At 40.8% G+C, this 18841-nt stretch overlaps 2 protein-coding genes across 3 annotated transcripts in view; both read right to left on the reverse strand.

Moving 5' to 3' along the window:
• Positions 1 to 843, reverse strand: part of si:dkey-110c1.10 (unconventional myosin-Vb) — a 28381-nt gene extending 27538 nt beyond the window's left edge. For both annotated transcript variants that reach the window (XM_046856757.1, XM_046856756.1), the window contains exon 1: positions 709 to 843. In XM_046856757.1, the coding sequence (XP_046712713.1) occupies positions 709 to 735 (27 nt within the window). In that variant the 5' untranslated portion in view covers positions 736 to 843. The remainder of the gene's footprint in view (positions 1 to 708) is intronic.
• A 223-nt stretch (positions 844 to 1066) lies between these two features.
• mbd3b (methyl-CpG binding domain protein 3b) lies at positions 1067 to 13949 on the reverse strand. Its single transcript, XM_046858487.1, is given in 9 exon segments — positions 1067 to 2319; positions 4985 to 5137; positions 7630 to 7746; positions 7748 to 7805; positions 7893 to 7983; positions 8837 to 8974; positions 10206 to 10365; positions 12082 to 12141; positions 13769 to 13949. Coding segments are annotated over 8 exon segments (921 nt in total). The 5' UTR covers positions 13918 to 13949; the 3' UTR covers positions 1067 to 2319; positions 4985 to 4989.
• Positions 13950 to 18841: the final 4892 nt, after the last annotated feature.

Below are 18841 nucleotides of genomic sequence, written 5' to 3' on the forward strand. Positions count from 1 at the left end.
AAAGAAAGAAAGAAAGAAAGAAAGAAAAAAGGAAATCTTCACACATCTTTGTTTTATTATTGAGTGTGTTGTGTAGGACCCAGAAGAACATTTTCACTGTAGTTTCCTACCCAGTAAATACTCAGCTGGAATATCGGCTCTGTTCCTGTATACGTGTTTCCCGACTCAGTCACTCAGTCACAGCGTTTCTCTTACATCAGCACAAATTCAGCTCTTCTAAATTAAACATTAACACCAGTCATTCATTCCTCTTCAATCGAATTCAACCAACACCCACCACCCCACATAAACTTCTTCTTCTTCTTTCAGCTTCTCCTATTAGGGGGCGTCACAGCGGATCATCCGTCTCCAGACCCCCCCGCCTCTACATCTGCCTCTTTCACCCCAACTATCTGCATGTCTTCCCTCACCACATCCATAAACCTCCTCCTTGGTCTTCCTCTTTTCCTCCTTCCTGGTGTCTCCATCATCAGCATTCTTCTACTGATATACCCCATGTCCCTCCTCTGCACATGTCCAAACCATCTCAATCTCACCTCCCTCACCTTGTCTCCAAAACCACCCCACATAATAAACCCACGAAATAAACCGTCAAGGTTTCCTCACTGAAGAACAAATTGGGAAATGAAAGAACCTCCACACTGCTGGCTATTTCCATCTGAAGAGATGGAAGAACATCCAGGACCTGTACATCCAGCAGATTCTTACCTTCGTGTAGAGTTCAGGAGACGCCATATTAACCAGGATTATATGCTGAACGAGGTAATGGAGACGAGAAGAAGTTTAAAATGTATGAAAAACAAAAACGAATAATTCACCAGTGACACAAACACTGCTGCGTCTCGAACTCCCTCAGAGTCACCAGGTCCTGTGCACTTTGCTCCGGTGTGGAAGGGAGGCATCATAACTTTAATGGCAAGTTAACGGTTAAACTTCACGAGGGCACTGGGAGGGACAGCAAGGCTTCATTCCATCGCATCGTTGCAGTCATTACGGTTTAAAGATCTCATTCGGGGTCCATAAAATTCATCATGATTCACGGATCAAATGACAAACGAGACAATCGTCAAACACACAGGAACACTTTACTGCGTAAAAATCAACAAATTTCAACACGTTCAAACCATAACATTTACATATATTCAAGATCCAACCTGTGCGTTCATCCAAAAACAGCAACTGGGTTTATTTTTTCATTATACAGAATCAGCGTTCACACTTGAATTCGTATTTGAATCCAGTTCATTGTGAAAAACTGCGTTGTCATGTGACTCCAGACTGAACCTCTTTTGTGCGCAAGAGAAAAACGTTCATGAGGTCAAAACACCAATATAAGCAAAGAAATGTACAAAATCAAAGAATCGAATACTGAACTTATCAACACCAACACCACATTTTATACTGAATGAATGATCAGGAACCTACACTGTATGGACAAAAGTTTGAGGACACCTGGGCATCTGCTTCTTTTGGAACATCCCAGTCCACCTTTAGTCTCCATTTACTCTTATAATAATCTTTAATTTTTGAGGAAAATGATCCACTAAGTTTTGTGACTGGACTCATGTAGGTGAGAAGGTGAGGAGGTTCCTGGGGTGCAGTCAGCTCTCACATTCATCCCAATAAGGTTGGAGCTCTATAGCAGGAGATCCTCCACTCCAAGCCATGTAAAGTATATATCTTCATGGAGTTGGCTTGCTGGAGCAAATTTCATGCAGAGGGAAAATTTCATGCATTTAACTTTGGTTCGGAATCATATACAGTACGCCTGGAAACATCAGGTGTCCCGATACTTTTTGTCCATTAGTGTATGACTCCTAATGTTAATGTCAGATTCAGTTAGCTGAGGTTCCAAGGTTCTTCAAGATGATTGGGATTTTAAGGACTCGATGAATGAATGTATCAAACATCACGTGGTTCCTTTGGTGGTTCTCGATACTGTACAACACTAACTACATCCTTTTCATCATATCCCAGGATCCTGCATCATAAAACCTCTCTACTCTAGAAAACAGGAGGATGGAAGTTTTCACCCGATTGTCACATCACTCCTCCAGACACAACCCAATCACGTGGAAGTGCCACTTTCAGCTCTAGAATCTGCAAACGCTTTGTTTATATACACAATAAAAATCTAAACAATGCCAAACTGACAGTCCTGAAAAGAATCCCAGCCAGTGGGTTTGGATTATGTTCTTCATAGCAGGACTCGAGCATCTTGGTGAAGAAGTTGGAGCAGGAAGGTTTGGTCTCTGGTCCTCGTTAGATGGTGGAGTTGATAGAGTTGTATGCAGGTAGTTTTAGACGTGTACTGCTGCCCTACATGGGAGAAGATCGAGAGACAGTCATCTATCACCATAATGCTTTATATCATTACATAAATATCTCTGTTTAATAGATTATGTATCTATGCCACAAATCGGTGCCCTTTTAGTCAGTACTTTGTGCTATCTATCCATCCATCCATCCATCCATCCATCCATCCATCCATCTATCCATCCATCCTTCTTTACATACATCAATCCATCCAATTATAATTCCTTCCATCAATTCATCCATCTATCCATCCATCCTTCTTTCCACCCATCCATCCATCCATCTATCCATCCATTCTTCCTTCCATCCATACTTCCTTTCATCCATCTGTCTATCCATCCATCCTTTCTTCCTTCCTTCCTTCCCTTCTTCCATCCATTCTTCCTTCCTTCCTTCCACCCATCCATCCTTCAGTTCATTCATCTTTCCTTCCTTCCATCCATCCTCCAATCCATCCATCCGTCCATCCATTCTTCAATCCATCCTTCCTTCCATTTATCTATCCATACTTCCATCCATCCATCCTTCCTTCCTTACTTTCGTCTGTTCAGCATCAGAGGTGGGAAGTAACGGAGTGCAAATACTTTGTTACTGTACTTCAGTAGATTTTTTTTGGTATCAGTATTTTACTCCACTATTTATTTTTCACTCATTATTAACTTAACAATTAACTTTTTACTTTTACTCATTACATTTTTACACAAAAATCTGTACTTTTTACTTCTTACATTTTCAAAACAGACTCGTTACTTTAGTTTTAATCCATTGATTTGGTAAAATATCAAATTTTTATTTTCACTGTGCCGATTTCAGCCGAACAACTGATTTCCTGTTACTGCGCATCTTTTTTACTCCACTGGTGTATAAAGTCCTGACTCTCACTCTTTACGAAGATAAGAATCAGCAGGCAGAAGGCAGTAAGAAGTTTGGGGTTAATGTGGATGAGACAGAGGGAGTCAGTGATGAGAACATGACTGAGAACAGACACATTCCTGATCATCATCATCTTTTCTCTGCTTGTGTTCTATATGTGGATCTTCAGCCTGGATACATTCATTCGGTAACAACATTTTTAATTAGTTTTGTATTAATATATATATATTTGGCTGTCAAAATTCTAATTATTTTAAACGGCACTAGATGTTATTAACACGCTATCAATTCAGCGCTCATTTCTGTTTTTACCATTTTAAAAAAAATGGAAATACATAAATAAATAACTAAATATAAAAGAGGCGAAATTAAAACCTCCAGCAAAACATACATTTATCCACGATGTCCCTTCTTTACTTAGATATACAATAAATAAATAAACTCCACCGAAAAATATTTTTAATCAGTAAACTTTTGTTTTATTTCTGCGCCAAGTCTCAAATCAAACACCAAATCCTCCATGTTTTACACAATTTACCCTCTAGGTGGCGTTTTGTGGGTTTTCCCCTCATAATGGCGACACGGACTTAAATTACTGTCTTTATTGATCGTACAGATAAAAACAATACATCATTCAAATCTGTAAAATGTCTATGATTATATATAAAAGCTTCTTGACTTGAAGAGGTGCAGTTTCTCCGGTATCACCTCATTAACTGTCCGTGTGGAAACATAGCAAAGGCTCTTAATGATGTCCACACGTCTCTGCACTGTTATAGCCTTTATATTTAATCACTGTACATATGCTTACATACATATCACATGCTGTACATATGATACATGTTTATCTGTACTATTTGCACGATTGCTACTTTTTGCACTTCTGGTAGATGCCAAACTGCATTTCGTTGCTGTGTACCTGTACAATGCAATGACAATAAAGTTCTATCTATCTATCCATCCATCCATCCTTCAGTTCATTCATCTTTCCTTCCTTCCATCCATCCATCTATCCATCCATCCATCTATCCATCCATCCATCCATCTATCCATCCATCCATCTATCCATCATCTATCTATCTATCTATCTATCTATCTATCTATCTATCTATCTATCTATCTATCTATATGATGTGAGGTCCAGTTAACAGCTAAAACAGGTAGAAGTAATAACTACTCTTTACTGAAGTACATGTCAGAGCCAAAACTTCTTTACTTTCACTTGAGTGAAAATGTTTAATCAGTACTTCAACTTTTACCCGAGTATTTTAAAACATGAGTATCTGTACTTCTACTTAAGTAATGGATGTGTGTACTTTTGCCACCTCTGTTCGGCAATCCTTCCTTTCATCCATCCTTCTTTTCTTACGTTCATACATCCATCCATTCTTCCTTGCTTTCATTCATCCATTAAACCATCCATCTATCCATTCATCCATCCTTCCTTCCCATTCTATGTTCATCTATCCTTCCTTCCCTCCATCAACCTTCAATCCTTCCTTCCATCCATCCATTCATCCATCCTTCCTTGCTTCCATACATCCATCTATCCTTCCCTCCTTCCTTCCATCTATTCATTATTCACGTCACCTAGATCAGTACCTGATTTTACTAACACCCTTCCAGCACACTCTAAAATCTAGTGAAACAATTTTCCAGAACAGTGGAGCTTAAAATCGTACCAATCAGTCCACAAACGTGTGTCCATACAGTATAAAATAGTAAATTGAGAATCCAGAATTTCCTGCTTTGTTGCGTTAGTATTTGTCAGTGTGAGAGCTGCGTGTGTCCTCACCTTCGCTATACCTCCTCCTTATCATCATGGCAGTTTCCCTCATCCTTAAGTGCTTCTTCACCGCTGGAAGCCTCCTCTACGTGAGCCAACATGTCGGCCATGAGAGCCTCCTCCAGACGCTTCCTCACGTTGTACACCAGCTCCTCCTGTTTCCTTATCCGCCGAACAACACAAAAACAAAACATACAATTTATACAAGGACGTTATTTTACTTCTAAATATCCATCTGTTACGTGCGAACACACACACAAGTCGAGTCAAGACACTTTTATTGTCATTTCTACTATACACAGTAGTACAGATTAAAAACAAGACAACGTTCCTGCAGAACCCTGGTGCTACAACACACAACATAAAGCTACATAAAGTGCATGGAGTGAAACCGAGTGCAAATAGTGCAGACGAAAAACTGTGCAGACAGAAAACAGTGCAGACGGAAAACAGTGCAGACGAAAAACAGTGCAGACGAAAAACAGTGCAGACGGAAAACTGTGCAGACAGAAAACAGTGCAAACGGAAAACAGTGCAGACGAAAAACTGCAGACGAAAAACAGTGCAGACGGAAAACAGTGCAGACGAAAAACAGTGCAGACAGAAAACAGTGCAGACGAAAAACAGTGCAGATGGAAAACTGTGCAAACAAAAAACAGTGCAGACAGAAAACAGTGCAGACGAAAAACAGTGCAAACGAAAAACAGTGCAGACGGAAAACAGTGCAGACGGAAAACAGTGCAGACGAAAACAGTGCAGACGGAAAACAGTGCAGACGGAAAACACAAGACAGTGTGGGACAAATACACATAACACAAGAGAGCGCCGACCAGTAAACTTGCTGTATACTCTGAATATACAGTACTGTGCAAAGAGAACTATAACAGATTATAAACAATGAGTTTATAAACACAATGCAGTGTAGAAACAGCAGCAGCAGTCGAGACGTTCAAAAAACCAGCATGTAAACAGTGTAATATGGTTCAGTATAAATAATAAATAAATGATGGTGAAATGGAGTGAGATGATTTATGAGAGTGTGTTGAGTTCAGGTTGTACATTTCAGTAACACACAGTTGAGTGTGTGTGTGTGTGTGTGTGTGTGTGTGTGTGTGTGTGTGTGTGTGTGTGTGTGTGATTTTAGTTCAGTTCTGTGTTGTGGAGTCTGATGACTTGTGGGAAAAAGATGTTGCATAGTCTGGATGTGAGGCCCGAATGCTTCAGGAACTGCTTTCCTGATGGTAGGTGTATGTGAGGGGTGTGTGTGACAGGTGTGTGTGAGGGATGTGTGTGACAGGTGTGTGTGAGGGGTGTGTGGGTGTGTGTGTGGTAATCCACAATGCTGTTGACTTTGCGGATGCAGCGTGTGGTGTAAATGTCCATGATAGAGGGGAGAGAGACTCCGATGATCTTCTCAGCTGTCCTCACTACCCTCTGTAGGGTCTTGCGATCCGAGACAGTGCAGTTCCCACACCAGGCAGTGATGCAGTTGCTCAGGATGCTCTCAATGGTCCCTCTGTAGAACGTGGTCAGGATGGGGGGAGGAAGATGAGCTTTCCTCAGCCTTCTCATGAAGTAGAGACGCTGCTGGGCTTTCTTGGTGATGGAGCTGGTGTTGAGTGACCAGGTAAGGGTTATCCGCTAGATGAACACCAAAGAGTTGGTGCTCTTGACGGTCTCTACTGAGGATCTATCGATGGTCAGTGGAGAATGGCCGCTTTGTGCTCTCCTGAAGTCCACAACCATCTCTCTGGTTTTGTCAATGTTCAGAGACAGGTTGTTTGCTCCACACCAGGCTGTTAACTGTTCCACCTCCTCTCTGTATGCTGACTCATAGTTCTTGCTGATGAGATCCATCACGGTCGTGTCATTGGCGAACTTGACGTTGTGGTTCGAGCTGTGCGTTGCTACACAGTGAACAGCAGTGGGCTGAGCACACAGCCCTGAGGGGCCCCCAGTGCTCAGTGTGGTGGTGCTGGAGATGCTGTTCCCGATCTGGACTGACTGAGGTCTCCCAGTCAGGAAGTCCAGGATCCAGTTACAGAGGGAGGTGTTCAGGCCCAGTAGGCTCAACTTCTCAATCAGATGCTGCGCTGAAGTCTATGAACAGCATTCGTACGTACGTGTCCTTGTTGTCCAGGTGGGTGAGGGCAAGATAGGAACAACGGTGCTGCTCAGGGAGATGTTGAAGATGTCAGTAAAGACATCCGCTAGCTGTTCTGCACATTCCCTGAGCACTCTGCCAGTGGAACATCTTTCCAGTAGATCATTACAGTAAATGGAGAATAAATGTGGAATGTGACGGTTTAAAAGCACATATCAATCTTATGCTCAGGTGTCCACAAACTTTTGCTCATATAGATAATTTAAAGAAACAATGTCCCAATTGCAATGAGTTTTCTGGCTCAATTATAATTGGAGGATATTTGACGATATTATCATAAAAAAAAAAAAAAAAAAACGTCTTTGATTTCATTACTGCATCAGACCTTCTGAGATGTTCCACTAGATTTTGTGGAAATTTATTCAGCTACAAGGGTGTTAGTAAAGTATTGTGTCCCAATACTTTTGACCTTTCATGTATATTTAAATAAGGGCAGGACTGGATCTCTTGATCACCTGACGTAAGTTGGAGTAACTTCTAGACATCTCACCTGATGTCCTCGTCTGTAACAATGAAAGCCTTGCAGAGCGGCTGGGCCGTGTTCAGCCACACTCCTGGGTTCTTCTCCACAGCTGCCGACAGCTGGCCTGTGATGGGAGCGGAGCTGGTGCAGGGCGCTTGCAATCGCAGACAGCAAAGTCTTGTCCGTGCACCCGGGACCTACTCCTGCAGAAGACCACAGCCACCTCGTATTATGTTTTGCGCCTTTTTTCCTTCGCGTAAAAAACGTTAACATCGTGACCGAGGTCGTACCCTGCAGACCTTTGGGTAGGTCCATGGTTTTCACCAACTCCTCTGCGATGTCATATGCATTAAGTCCGCTCAGCTTCTTCTCCCAAAACAACTGCAGGAAGAAAAATTTAATTTCTAGTAATGATCAGGTATAAATTAAAATCACACGGATCGATAAGATCAAATCAGCCGCAAAATGATTTCTCGTTTAAAAGATCAGAAAAAGAATAATCTCATGCATTACAAATAAATGATACTGTAATAGATGGAAAAGGATCTCATCTCATCACATTTACTGTTTACAAAACAAGAAGTTTACAAACGTGATTTTTGCACAAATTACAGCTTGTGTGCGTTAATTTTAACTGTTCTTTATATGTATAGCATTTGAGTTATATCCTAAAATTAGACTAAAAGTTTGTACAAGAATGAGAAATGCAAATCCAGGAGATACACAAATTACATTTGCATGTACTTATTCATACAACCCCATTTCTCCAAAAAAGTTGGCACACTGTGTAAAATGTAAATAAAAACAGAATGTGGCGCATCATGAAACGAAAAACACAACAAAGGAAACTCAGAACTGTTGAGCAGCTAGAATCTGGTTTCAGACACATATGGGACAACATTCCTCTCCTGAAACTTCAGCAACTGCTCTCCTCAGTTCCCAGAAGACATGATGAAGACATGATGCTACACAGTGGGAAATGTGGCCATGTTCTAACTTTTTTGAGACGTGTGACCGCCAGTACATTCAGACCTTATTTTCTCTTCAAATGACGTGTATTCTCAGATTAAACATTTGATATGTTTTCTATGTTCTATTGTGAATAAAATAAGGATTTATGAGATTTACATTTTACAGTGTCCTCATATTTTTGGAATTGAGGTTTGATATATATACAGTGTATGATCAGTGAATTGTTTGTTCTCTAACAAAACAAGTCCCACAGGGGGCGTACCTGTCTTGGCTGGTCTACGGCTTTTTGTGGATCTGTTTTGACTTTGTTGCTGGGATGGTTGGTGACTTTGGTGACAGGTTGTTTGAAGATTGAGGCTGTCTGTCGCACCGGGAGAGACGTGTTCAGGTCGGGTTTTCCCTACAGCACATACACGATACAGGATCAAAGTTTCATATTCAAACACCACCAGGAGTTTTGGATGGACAGTGTGACCCTTTTTTCCTTTGATTTTTGTGTATAAACAACAGAAGATTTAGATTCATTATTAAAGGAGACAAACTGAAGGATAAATCCATTGTGCACGATTGTGATGATGCATTTTTAACCTTTAAAGGGGCGTGGTCTCTTATAGTAAACCCCCCCCAGCCCTCATTCGCAGGGTAGAAGAGCTGGCTGGATGGGTTGATGGAGATGAAAATGAGGTTGAATAAACATGTATTCCATGGACTAATCACCAGATTCGTCTCCTAGTTATACTTTAATCCGAAATGTTTCAGATCAATTTAGAAGAAACAATTTCTTGGTACTCAGAAGGACCCTGAGGAACCTGAAGACTGCAAAATGTCTCTAAAATCACCATTGTAAACATCAACATGGGTGATATTTCTCATATTTATCATAACCAGTGATGGACAGTAATGAAGTAAATGTAATTCATTACTGTATTTAAGTAGCTTTTTCTTTGTTTCTGTATTTTATTGAAGTTTTTCCATTTGGGGAAACTTTTGGGGAGACTGAGACAAAGAGCGAGTCACCAATCAGGGTCGAGTTTTAAACCCGTTCTGATTGGCGCTTGATCACCAACATACAGTTCAGCATCAGTTCAACATCAACAGAACATTTAGAGAGGAATAAATGATGAAGAAACTCCAGACTCGAACTCGCCACCACCACACACGTGGGATTATTTACATATGATGTGATTTTATGGAAATAGTTGAAAAGAAGGTTTTGGGTTCATGATCATTTTAATAGAAATCAATCAGTGTTTGAGTCATTAATATCATTCTATTAATAGATCAGTGTGCTGAGAGTCAGATTCGAGTCTTTACACATAAACTGAGGTGATTAAGTAAAGAATCTTGTGATAAAAATAATAACATGAAGATTATAGTTATAATAAATCACTACTTTGGATACTGAAGTACATTTGAAGGTAAAAATGTTTGTATTTTTACCCAAGTGAAAGTTTAAATGAACACTTTTACTGGAGTCACATTTTACTGAGTGGATCTACTTTATCTACTACATGCTTTGTGCACTTTTTTATTATACGTATTTATTATAATTACGATTATTATCCAGAGAGCTCGTATGAAAGCATGACATTTGTAGGTTTCTCTACATTCAGGGATGAATCTTTCCTCACCTTGGTCTGACTGTTCGTCTCGTAGCGAAGCCTCTGTCGGTTCTTGTTCAGTTTACTCATGAGCATCTTCCCGGTGCGGAAATCGAACGAGTTGAGGTCCATGGAGTTGCCAAGGTAACGCACCAGCTGAGGTTTGCTGCGGAACTTCTTCCCAGCGGGACTGGCAGGAAAGATACGACCAGGATTATGAGAACCCGAGACGGATCACAGATGAAAATGCATTGTATTATTCAGACCGGTAACGCATGGAGAAGCAAACCGCAGCATGCATTGATGATCGCAGGCTAGTTAATGAAGCCGAATTCATCACACCAGACCCAAGCTTACACACATCCACCAAACCGAGTGATGCTGTGAATGATTTCCACAATGCACTCAAGGGTTCATAAAATATATGGAAAAAAGTATGAAGACACCTAAGCAGGAGACCATTGCTAAGTGCTTTTTCAATATTAATATATAACCTCCACTCTTGTTGATGTTCTACTAGATTTTGGAGACACGAGGGTGATGTAGGTGAGGTGACGAGGCCTGGGGTGCAGTCAGAGCAGAAATTCTTGCACTCCAACCCATATCTTCATGGAGCTGGCTTTGTGTACAGGAGCATTGTCATGCTGGAACAGGTTTGCGTTTCCTATTTAAAGGCATCCTATACAATTGTTCGCCTCCAACATTGTGATAACAGTTAAATTGTGGATTTTGGAGGACGTGAAGCTTAGTGGTGAAGGCATTGGATTTTGGATAGGGACGTCTGCCAAATGCCAGAAATGTAAACAGACTGATGAAAACACAAGTGGCTGGAAAAGCCAGATGTCCCAAAACTTTTGGCCGTAAAGTACAGGAACATCCGTTACTGTGCTCATGTGACGTGATCCAGTGTCAAGTGAAATGAAATCGCATTCGTGTGTCGTCTAAACAGGACGTACACACTGAGCGTTCCTGACACGTTTTACTTCATCCAGCATGAGTGTATGAAGTCTAAGTCCTGGTCATTAAACCAAGGCTTTGCATCTGTCCTTCCGTACAGGCCTTTTATCACACAGGCATGAGCATGAGCATTGTACTCTTTTTTCCCGCTCATGCAGCTGTCAGAAGGCAGGACTCTGTCTGAATGCACCACATCGTACACAAAGCCGAGCTCTGTCTATGCAGTGTGTGTGTGTGTGTGTGTGTGTGTGTGTGTGTGTGTGTGTGTGTGTGTGTGTGTGTGTGAGCAGGTTTTTAAAGTTTAACAAGGACTTAATGGTGACTAGATACAAACCTACAAGGGTTAATCATAATAAAAGTGTGTGTGTGTGTGTGTGTGTGTGTGTGTGTGTGTGTGTGTGTGTGTGTGTGTGTGTGTGTGTGTGTGTGTGTGTGTGTGTGTGTGTGTGTGTGTGTGTGTGTGGTGTGTGTGTGTGTGTGTGTGTGTGTGTGTGTGTGTGTGTGTGTGTGTGTGTGTGTGTGTGTGAGAGCAGGTTTTAAAGTTTAACAGGGACTTAATGGTGACTAGATACAAACCTACAAGGGTTAATCATAATAAAAGTGTGTGTGTGTATGTGTGTGTGGTGTGTGTGTGTGTGTGTGTGTGTGAGCAGGTTTTGAAGCTTAACAGGGACTTAATGGTGACTAGACACAAACCTACAAGGGTTACTCTTAATAAAAGTGTGTGTGTGTGTGTGTGTGTGTGTGTGTGTGTGTGTGTGTGTGTGTGTGTGTGTGTCTTTACTTTCTTTTGTCTGGATGCAAACATAGTATGAAGATACATAAATACTATGACTGGTCACATGAAAATGTCATGCCTGATGTTCTCAAGACGTGCAGAATGAAATGGGAATAATAATAATAATAATAATAATAATAATAATAATAATAATAATAATAAATAGCCTACCACAAACTAAACAACCGACCCGCCTCTCTCCTGTGCTCTTCCTCCTCTTCCTCACCTCTGCTAAAAAAAGAAACAAGTCTCGTCTATTTCGGGTCACGGACGCATTCTGGTTCTTCTCTCTTTTTTTTTTTTACACACACACACACACACACACACACACACACACACACACACACACACACACACAGTTTTATCTCCTTATGGCTTTCATCCTGTGCATATTTCCACATTTTTCCAGTCTCCAGGTTTGGATTTTTATTTAAGGAGGAAGAATACAGTATATCAGGCACATGAGGCCGCATTTATCATTCCTACGTCTCAAACCTTTATTAGATAATGTCCTTAGTTGTGAGACTTGTGTTAACCTTTATTGCTAACTGAAACACACACACACACACACACACACACACAGGTCTAGTAGGGACAGGTAGATCAATCCTAATGCATCCATTCACTCGATATCAGTCCTGTATAGAGAAGACGAGAGGATCGATTCTCACATTCAATTATGGATCCAAACTCAGATTATTTTTGGAGCTAAAGACTGAATGAACTTAAATAGGGACTGTTTTTCTTCCGTCGTGCATCAGATTTCGATTAAATTCAGTTTTATTTGTAAAGTTCTTTTAACAATGTCACACATTGTCCCCAGTGTAGTTTCTTATAATTGTATGTGTATGTGTGACAGAAAAAAAAACTCCCTGAGAAGTTCATCATGAAGAAAAAAACCTTGAGAGAAACCAGACTCAAAGGGAAACCTCATCCTCATCTTGGTGGCACTATATATCAGGATCGCTGTAAAATCTGTAACTTCGATCGATTCGATCAGTTTAAGCAGAAACAGGCACAATGGGAAAGCATTTCATTTCATTTTATTTAACACTAAAGCAGAAGCATTCAAAAAATCTGCTTGAATACGGTTTTGTGTGACTGATTATTTGATTTTGTTCATTTTTTTCATTAATAACAAAATGAATAATGCTAGGGCAATGCAGATTATTGCATTTCAACAACAACAGCTTTGGAAAAGTTTTTGTTTTGATCTCACAGAAAAACATGATCGTAAAAAAAGGATATCAAACATCGACTCATGTATCGACTCATGTATCGGTTCATGTATCGGTTCGTGTATCGAATGTGGGTAAAACGCTGGTATTGTTTTATTTCGGCTCGGCCGCAGTAATGCTGCTGTTGCACGGCAGGAAATGGCGTGTCCTCGGCGCTACTGTCCGGCTGTAAAGGCGTTAAAGGCGTGAAAATGTTATTACCCTGCAATGAACATGTCATAAAGCTGTAATGATATGTGGCTAGTTTGAGTTTAGCCACCCCCACCCCCCGCCCCATATACACACACACACACACACACACACACACGTTAAAGACTATAAAAAGGCTCGGTCCGTGGTCTTTATCTCAAGGCCAACCTGTAAGAAGAAAATATATTTAATAATATTTGTATATTTTATGGGCGACACCATGCGCCAAGTCTCCAAACCTTCTCATGTGAAAGGGAAAGCTGGTATCTTACATATTGTTCGCCGGAAAATAGCTCACACGAACAACACACACACACACACACACACAATCCACCGACCTGCTTTTATTCTCAACCCAACAGCCAGCGATCAAAGTGCACGAAGGAACACCATAAACGCGCTAAAATGCGGGATTTGCATGCGCTACTTACTCGTTTTTCTCCATTTGCATGATATTTGGGTGTCTCCTGCTTGATCCCTGGTTAAATCCCTTCTTCTCTTCTTTTCTCCTCTCTTCTCTTCTCCTCTGCGCTCCTCTCCTCTCCCCTCCCCCCGCAATGAGACTAATGAAAGACATCATGCGCCCTGCAGGACACACACACACACACACACACACACACACTCCAGACCTGAGCAAGTAATAGAAACCTCCTCGATTACAACAAATATATCTAAAATAAATTGCTTAGGAAGGATTCAATTCGATCACTTATGTTAAAATACATTATCTAGACAAAGGTTCATGGACACCTGAGCATCTGGACATCCTTCATCTAGTCACTGATAACAAGCTCCAATCTTCTGAGATGATGTACAGGTTTGGGTCTTCTAGTCCAAGCGAAAAGGAAAAATGTTTTACTTTGCTTCTGCATCCAAACAAGTCCTATACTATTGTGTTTCTCCAACTTTGTAGAGGAACCGTTTGGAGAAGAACCACATATGGCTGGAAAAGTCAAGTGTCCTAATACTTTTGTCTTGTGATTTACAAGAATATGCAGCTTGGTATAGGTGTGATTTGAACTCACAACCTTCTGATCCAAAGTCCAACATCTTAACCACTAAGCTACCACATCTCCTGTAAACATGTAATGTAAAGGTCTGGAATTACTTTGGTCTTACCTTACTGTGGCGTGGTATACCGTGCTGTTCATTAATATTGGCACCCTCAGTAAATAAAAACAGAAGGTTCTAAAATATATATGACCATTTAACAATTAAATGTTCTGAATCGACCCAGAAGAAGCCGTGCGTCTATAATCGCCTTAATGCACTGTGAAGAAGAAGGTTGGAGTGGCCAAAAAACCTCCAGAGATCACAACTGGAGAACTGCAGAAGTTAGTTAAACGTTGGAAATTACAAAACTACAAAACAATCCCACATCACTTACATCACTACAAGTTGTTTGGAAGGTGTTCAAGGAGAAAAAAGCCTCTACTCTCATCTAAAAACAAACTCAAGCGTTAAAATCAAGGTCCTAACGTGGCCGTCCCAGTCCCCAGTCTCCTGGAAGAGGGGAGTCCATCAGCATGGTCCTTAAAATGTGAAGGATCTGAAGAGATGGAGGAATGGTCTCAGATTCCTAGTCATGTATACTCTAACCCTCAGGCATTATAGGAGAAGATGAAAGGAAGATGGAAGTGAACAGGGAGGATGGATGGATGGATGGATGGATGGATGGATGGTCAAAACAAGAGAACAATCTACAATTTCCTAAATCTATGAGGTCACTGCTTTGTCCTATTTAAAGTGATTCTAACAGAAGTGAAAGCGCACATTTATGCAAATATTTCACGAGTTAAATATATTCTGAAGCACAGAATGAAGAACTTACATGACATATTTAAAAACACTGAACAAAATTAGAAAACACTTTCAGATACCTTCCAGTTGTACACAATTTTCATTTAACACAATTGTGTTAATCCGGCACCTGGTGCTAATTTCCTTAATGATCAGTTTTCACTTTGCAGGATGTCGAACTGTTCTAAAGAACCTGTACACCTCTGACAGCTTCTTGTCCAGATGAAGGCCAAATGGATGACCGTTTCAGCCATCGCAAGAAAAGTTGGTCGTTCCAAATCAGTTATTTCTAAAATGTTGCATCTTTAAGTCAAGTCACGTTTATTTCTATTACGCTTTTCACAACAGACATTGTCTCAAAGCAGCTTTACAGAATCTTAAGAGTTAAAGTGAATGATGAGTGAATGATGTGTGTTTTTTAGTCATAATTCCACAGTCTGAAGCCATTTTAGACAATATTAAATAGATCGCAGAGCTCGACTGGGCCACTGAACACCTAGAATCAACGTTACGTTACACTCTAGATGATGTAGCCCCCCTTAAGACCAAAATGATCAGGGAGAAAAAAATCAGCACGGTGGTATAATGATCATACGCGCACCTTAAAACAGACCACTCGAAAATTAGAACGTAAATCGCGTCAAACAAAATTAACAGTATTTCAAATAGCATGGAAGGAGAATCTCCTCCTAAATTATAGAAAATCTCAGTGCTGCTAGATCAGCATATTTCTCCTCCCTCATAGAAAATAACAAGCAGAATCCTAAATTGTATTCAGCACGGTAGCAAAATTAACAGGGAATAAAAGCACTGCGCTAACATGCACACCATCATTAGGTAGTAATGATTTCATGAACTTTTTTAATAATAAAATTGAAAACATCAGACAAGAAATCCAGACGGTTAATATAAATCCAAATTATTTTACAAGTAACCCTGTAGACAGCAGTGTAATTATAGCAGACAATCAACTACAAAGCTTCACTCCTATTCATGAGAGTGACTTAATTTCATTAGTCTCCTCATCAAAACCATCAACCTGCATTCTCGATCCTTTGCCTACAAGTTTCCTCAAACAGATCATTCTAGAGGTAACTGAACCTGTTTTGAAAGTAATAAACTCTTCAATTAGCACTGGTTATGAACCGAAATCTTTCAAACTGGCAGTTATCCACCCCCTTATTAAGAAACCTGACCTTCACCCTGTCAGCTGTCCAACTACAGACCAATATCAAATCTCCCCTTTATCTCCAAGATTCTAGAAAAGGTTGTAGCACAGAAGTTCTGCTCACATCTACTTATAAATAACATTTTTAAAATGTATCAGTCAGGATTTCGGCCTCATCACAAAGACGGCGCTAGTAAAGGTGGTAAATGACCTGTTATTGGCCTCTGATCAGGGTTTTGTCTCCTTACTTGTTTTGCTCGACCTTAGTGCAGCTTTTGACACCATTGATCACACTATACTGCTTGCTAGACGTGAGAACGTTGTTGGAATAAAGGGAACAGCTCTCTCTTGGCTCAGGTCTTATTTGACTGATCGCTATCAGTTTGTTGATGTAAATGGTGAGTTCTCCACACTATCCGAGGTAAAGTTTGGTGTTCTGCAAGGATCTGTCTTAGGCCCACTGCTTTTCTCTTTATATATGCGGCCTCTGGGTGAAATTAAACATAATTTACCAGGAGCACCTTCTTTCACCTTAGAAATATTGCTAAAATTAGAAATATGATGTCGTTACAGGATGCAGAAAAACTAGTTGATGCTTTTGTAACATCTAGATTAGACTACTGTAACGCTTTACTGTCTGGGTGTTGGAGTAAGTGCAGAAATAAGCTTCAGTTAGTCCAGAATGCAGCAGCAAGAGTCCTCACTAGATCTAGGAAATATGACCACATCACCCCTGTTTTAATCATCTACACTGCTCCCAATTACATCTCACACTGATTATAAAATACTACTACTGACGTATAAAGCACTTATTGGTCTCACACTGCAGTATCTGAGTGAACTTCTGTACCAGTATGATCCTCCACGCCTACTTAGATCAAAAGGTGCAGGCTATTTGTTGGTTCCTCAAATAATGAAGACTACAGCAGGGGGCAGATCTTTCTCTTATAAACCCCACAGTTATGGAACAACCTTCCAATCAGTGTTCGGGACTCAGACACAGTCTCAGTGTTCAAGTCGAGGTTGAAAACTTATTTATTTAGTCAAGCCTTTTATCAGTAGATTTTTTCTTAGGTAAAGGAGCAGATCTAGAGGGAACATGGATATAGAGTGTTTGGTGAACTGGTATATTTGTATGCTGTCGTCCCCTCACATTCACACGTTCACTCAGGTTTGTTGACGGTGGTGTGGTGGGTCGTCTCTTATCCCAGAGATCCCTCATGTCTGTGTTACCTTCTGGTTCTCCCTTTTAGTTATGCTGCCATAGCGAGTCTTGCCGGAGTCCAAACTGCACAGTGACATTAACTTTCATACAACAATAAGGACACAATAATCCATATCCTTCTCTTCCTGTCACTCTCTCTCTCTCTCTCTCTCTCTCTCTCTCTCTCTATAGTCAAACATGCTCCTGAGGTTCCAGTGACCACTGTTCCTGCCCCTCTCCCCTCCGTGGATCTTCCCACTTCGTCCAGGCCTGCCTCTGGATGGTGTTCTCTTAGATTGGAGGCCACTCTGTGCAGCTGGGGACGGTTTCTCAGCAATGGCCTGCACATCCATGAAATTATGGAGTAACATGGGAGCTTTGAGGATGGATTTGGACTGTAGTTAATGTCAACAGTCTGCTACACTAACTCAGGACAACAGTTTGCATCCAATCACCACTGCACACCTCAACATGGTTGATTTAACTGTAATAAATGGACATTTGGTGCAACACAGATGTGGATGGGTTTCCTCTTGAGTCTGGTTCCTCTCAAGGTTTCTTCCTTATTCATCTCGGGGAGTTTTTCCTTGCCACAGTCGCCACCGGCTCGCTCATCAGGGACAAACTTACACTTATAAAGAACATATTAACTTTTAATCACCACATTATCTGTGTAAAGCTGCTTTGAGACAATGTTCATTGTTAAAAGCACTATACAAATAAAAATGAATTGAATTATCCCTGATGAGCAGCCATGGTGACTGTGGTGAAGGAAAAACTCATTTAGATGTTACGAGGAAGAAACCTTGAGAGGAACCAGTCTCAAAAGGGGAATCTCATCCTCATTTGAGTGACATCAAGAGTGTGATTATAGTCTTTAATCAATACAGAATACTGGAGAGTGAGAACTAACATGAGCACGCTGATTATGAGTAATGTTCTTTCTACAGTTATATACAATTATCTAAAGTTATGGAACCAGGAGTTCCTGAGCAACTCATAAAATAGCTCAACATTTGAGATCATCACAGATCCAACACCAGGCTCTCCATGCCAGAGCCTTTAAACACTCAAAGAGGTCCAGTGTCCAAACTCCACATGAAGTGGGATCTAAATGGTGCTGGTACGTCCCCCAAAAAGGCACATGTGGACATGAGGACTGGATAATGTGGAGAATTTTAATGGGCAATCGGTTCATCAGGGTGAAGGTCCGTCTCAGCACATTGACAGCAGAAAGGATCAAAACACTAGACTAACCTTTCCTGAGGAGCATGTTGTGTGGACAGAGAACAATTTTTCACAGCCTCCTCTGCTCCTTTTTACCAAGGGTCA

Source organism: Silurus meridionalis, chromosome 9 (genome assembly GCF_014805685.1).
Source record: "Silurus meridionalis isolate SWU-2019-XX chromosome 9, ASM1480568v1, whole genome shotgun sequence".
NCBI classification, from domain to species: Eukaryota; Metazoa; Chordata; class Actinopteri; order Siluriformes; family Siluridae; genus Silurus; species Silurus meridionalis.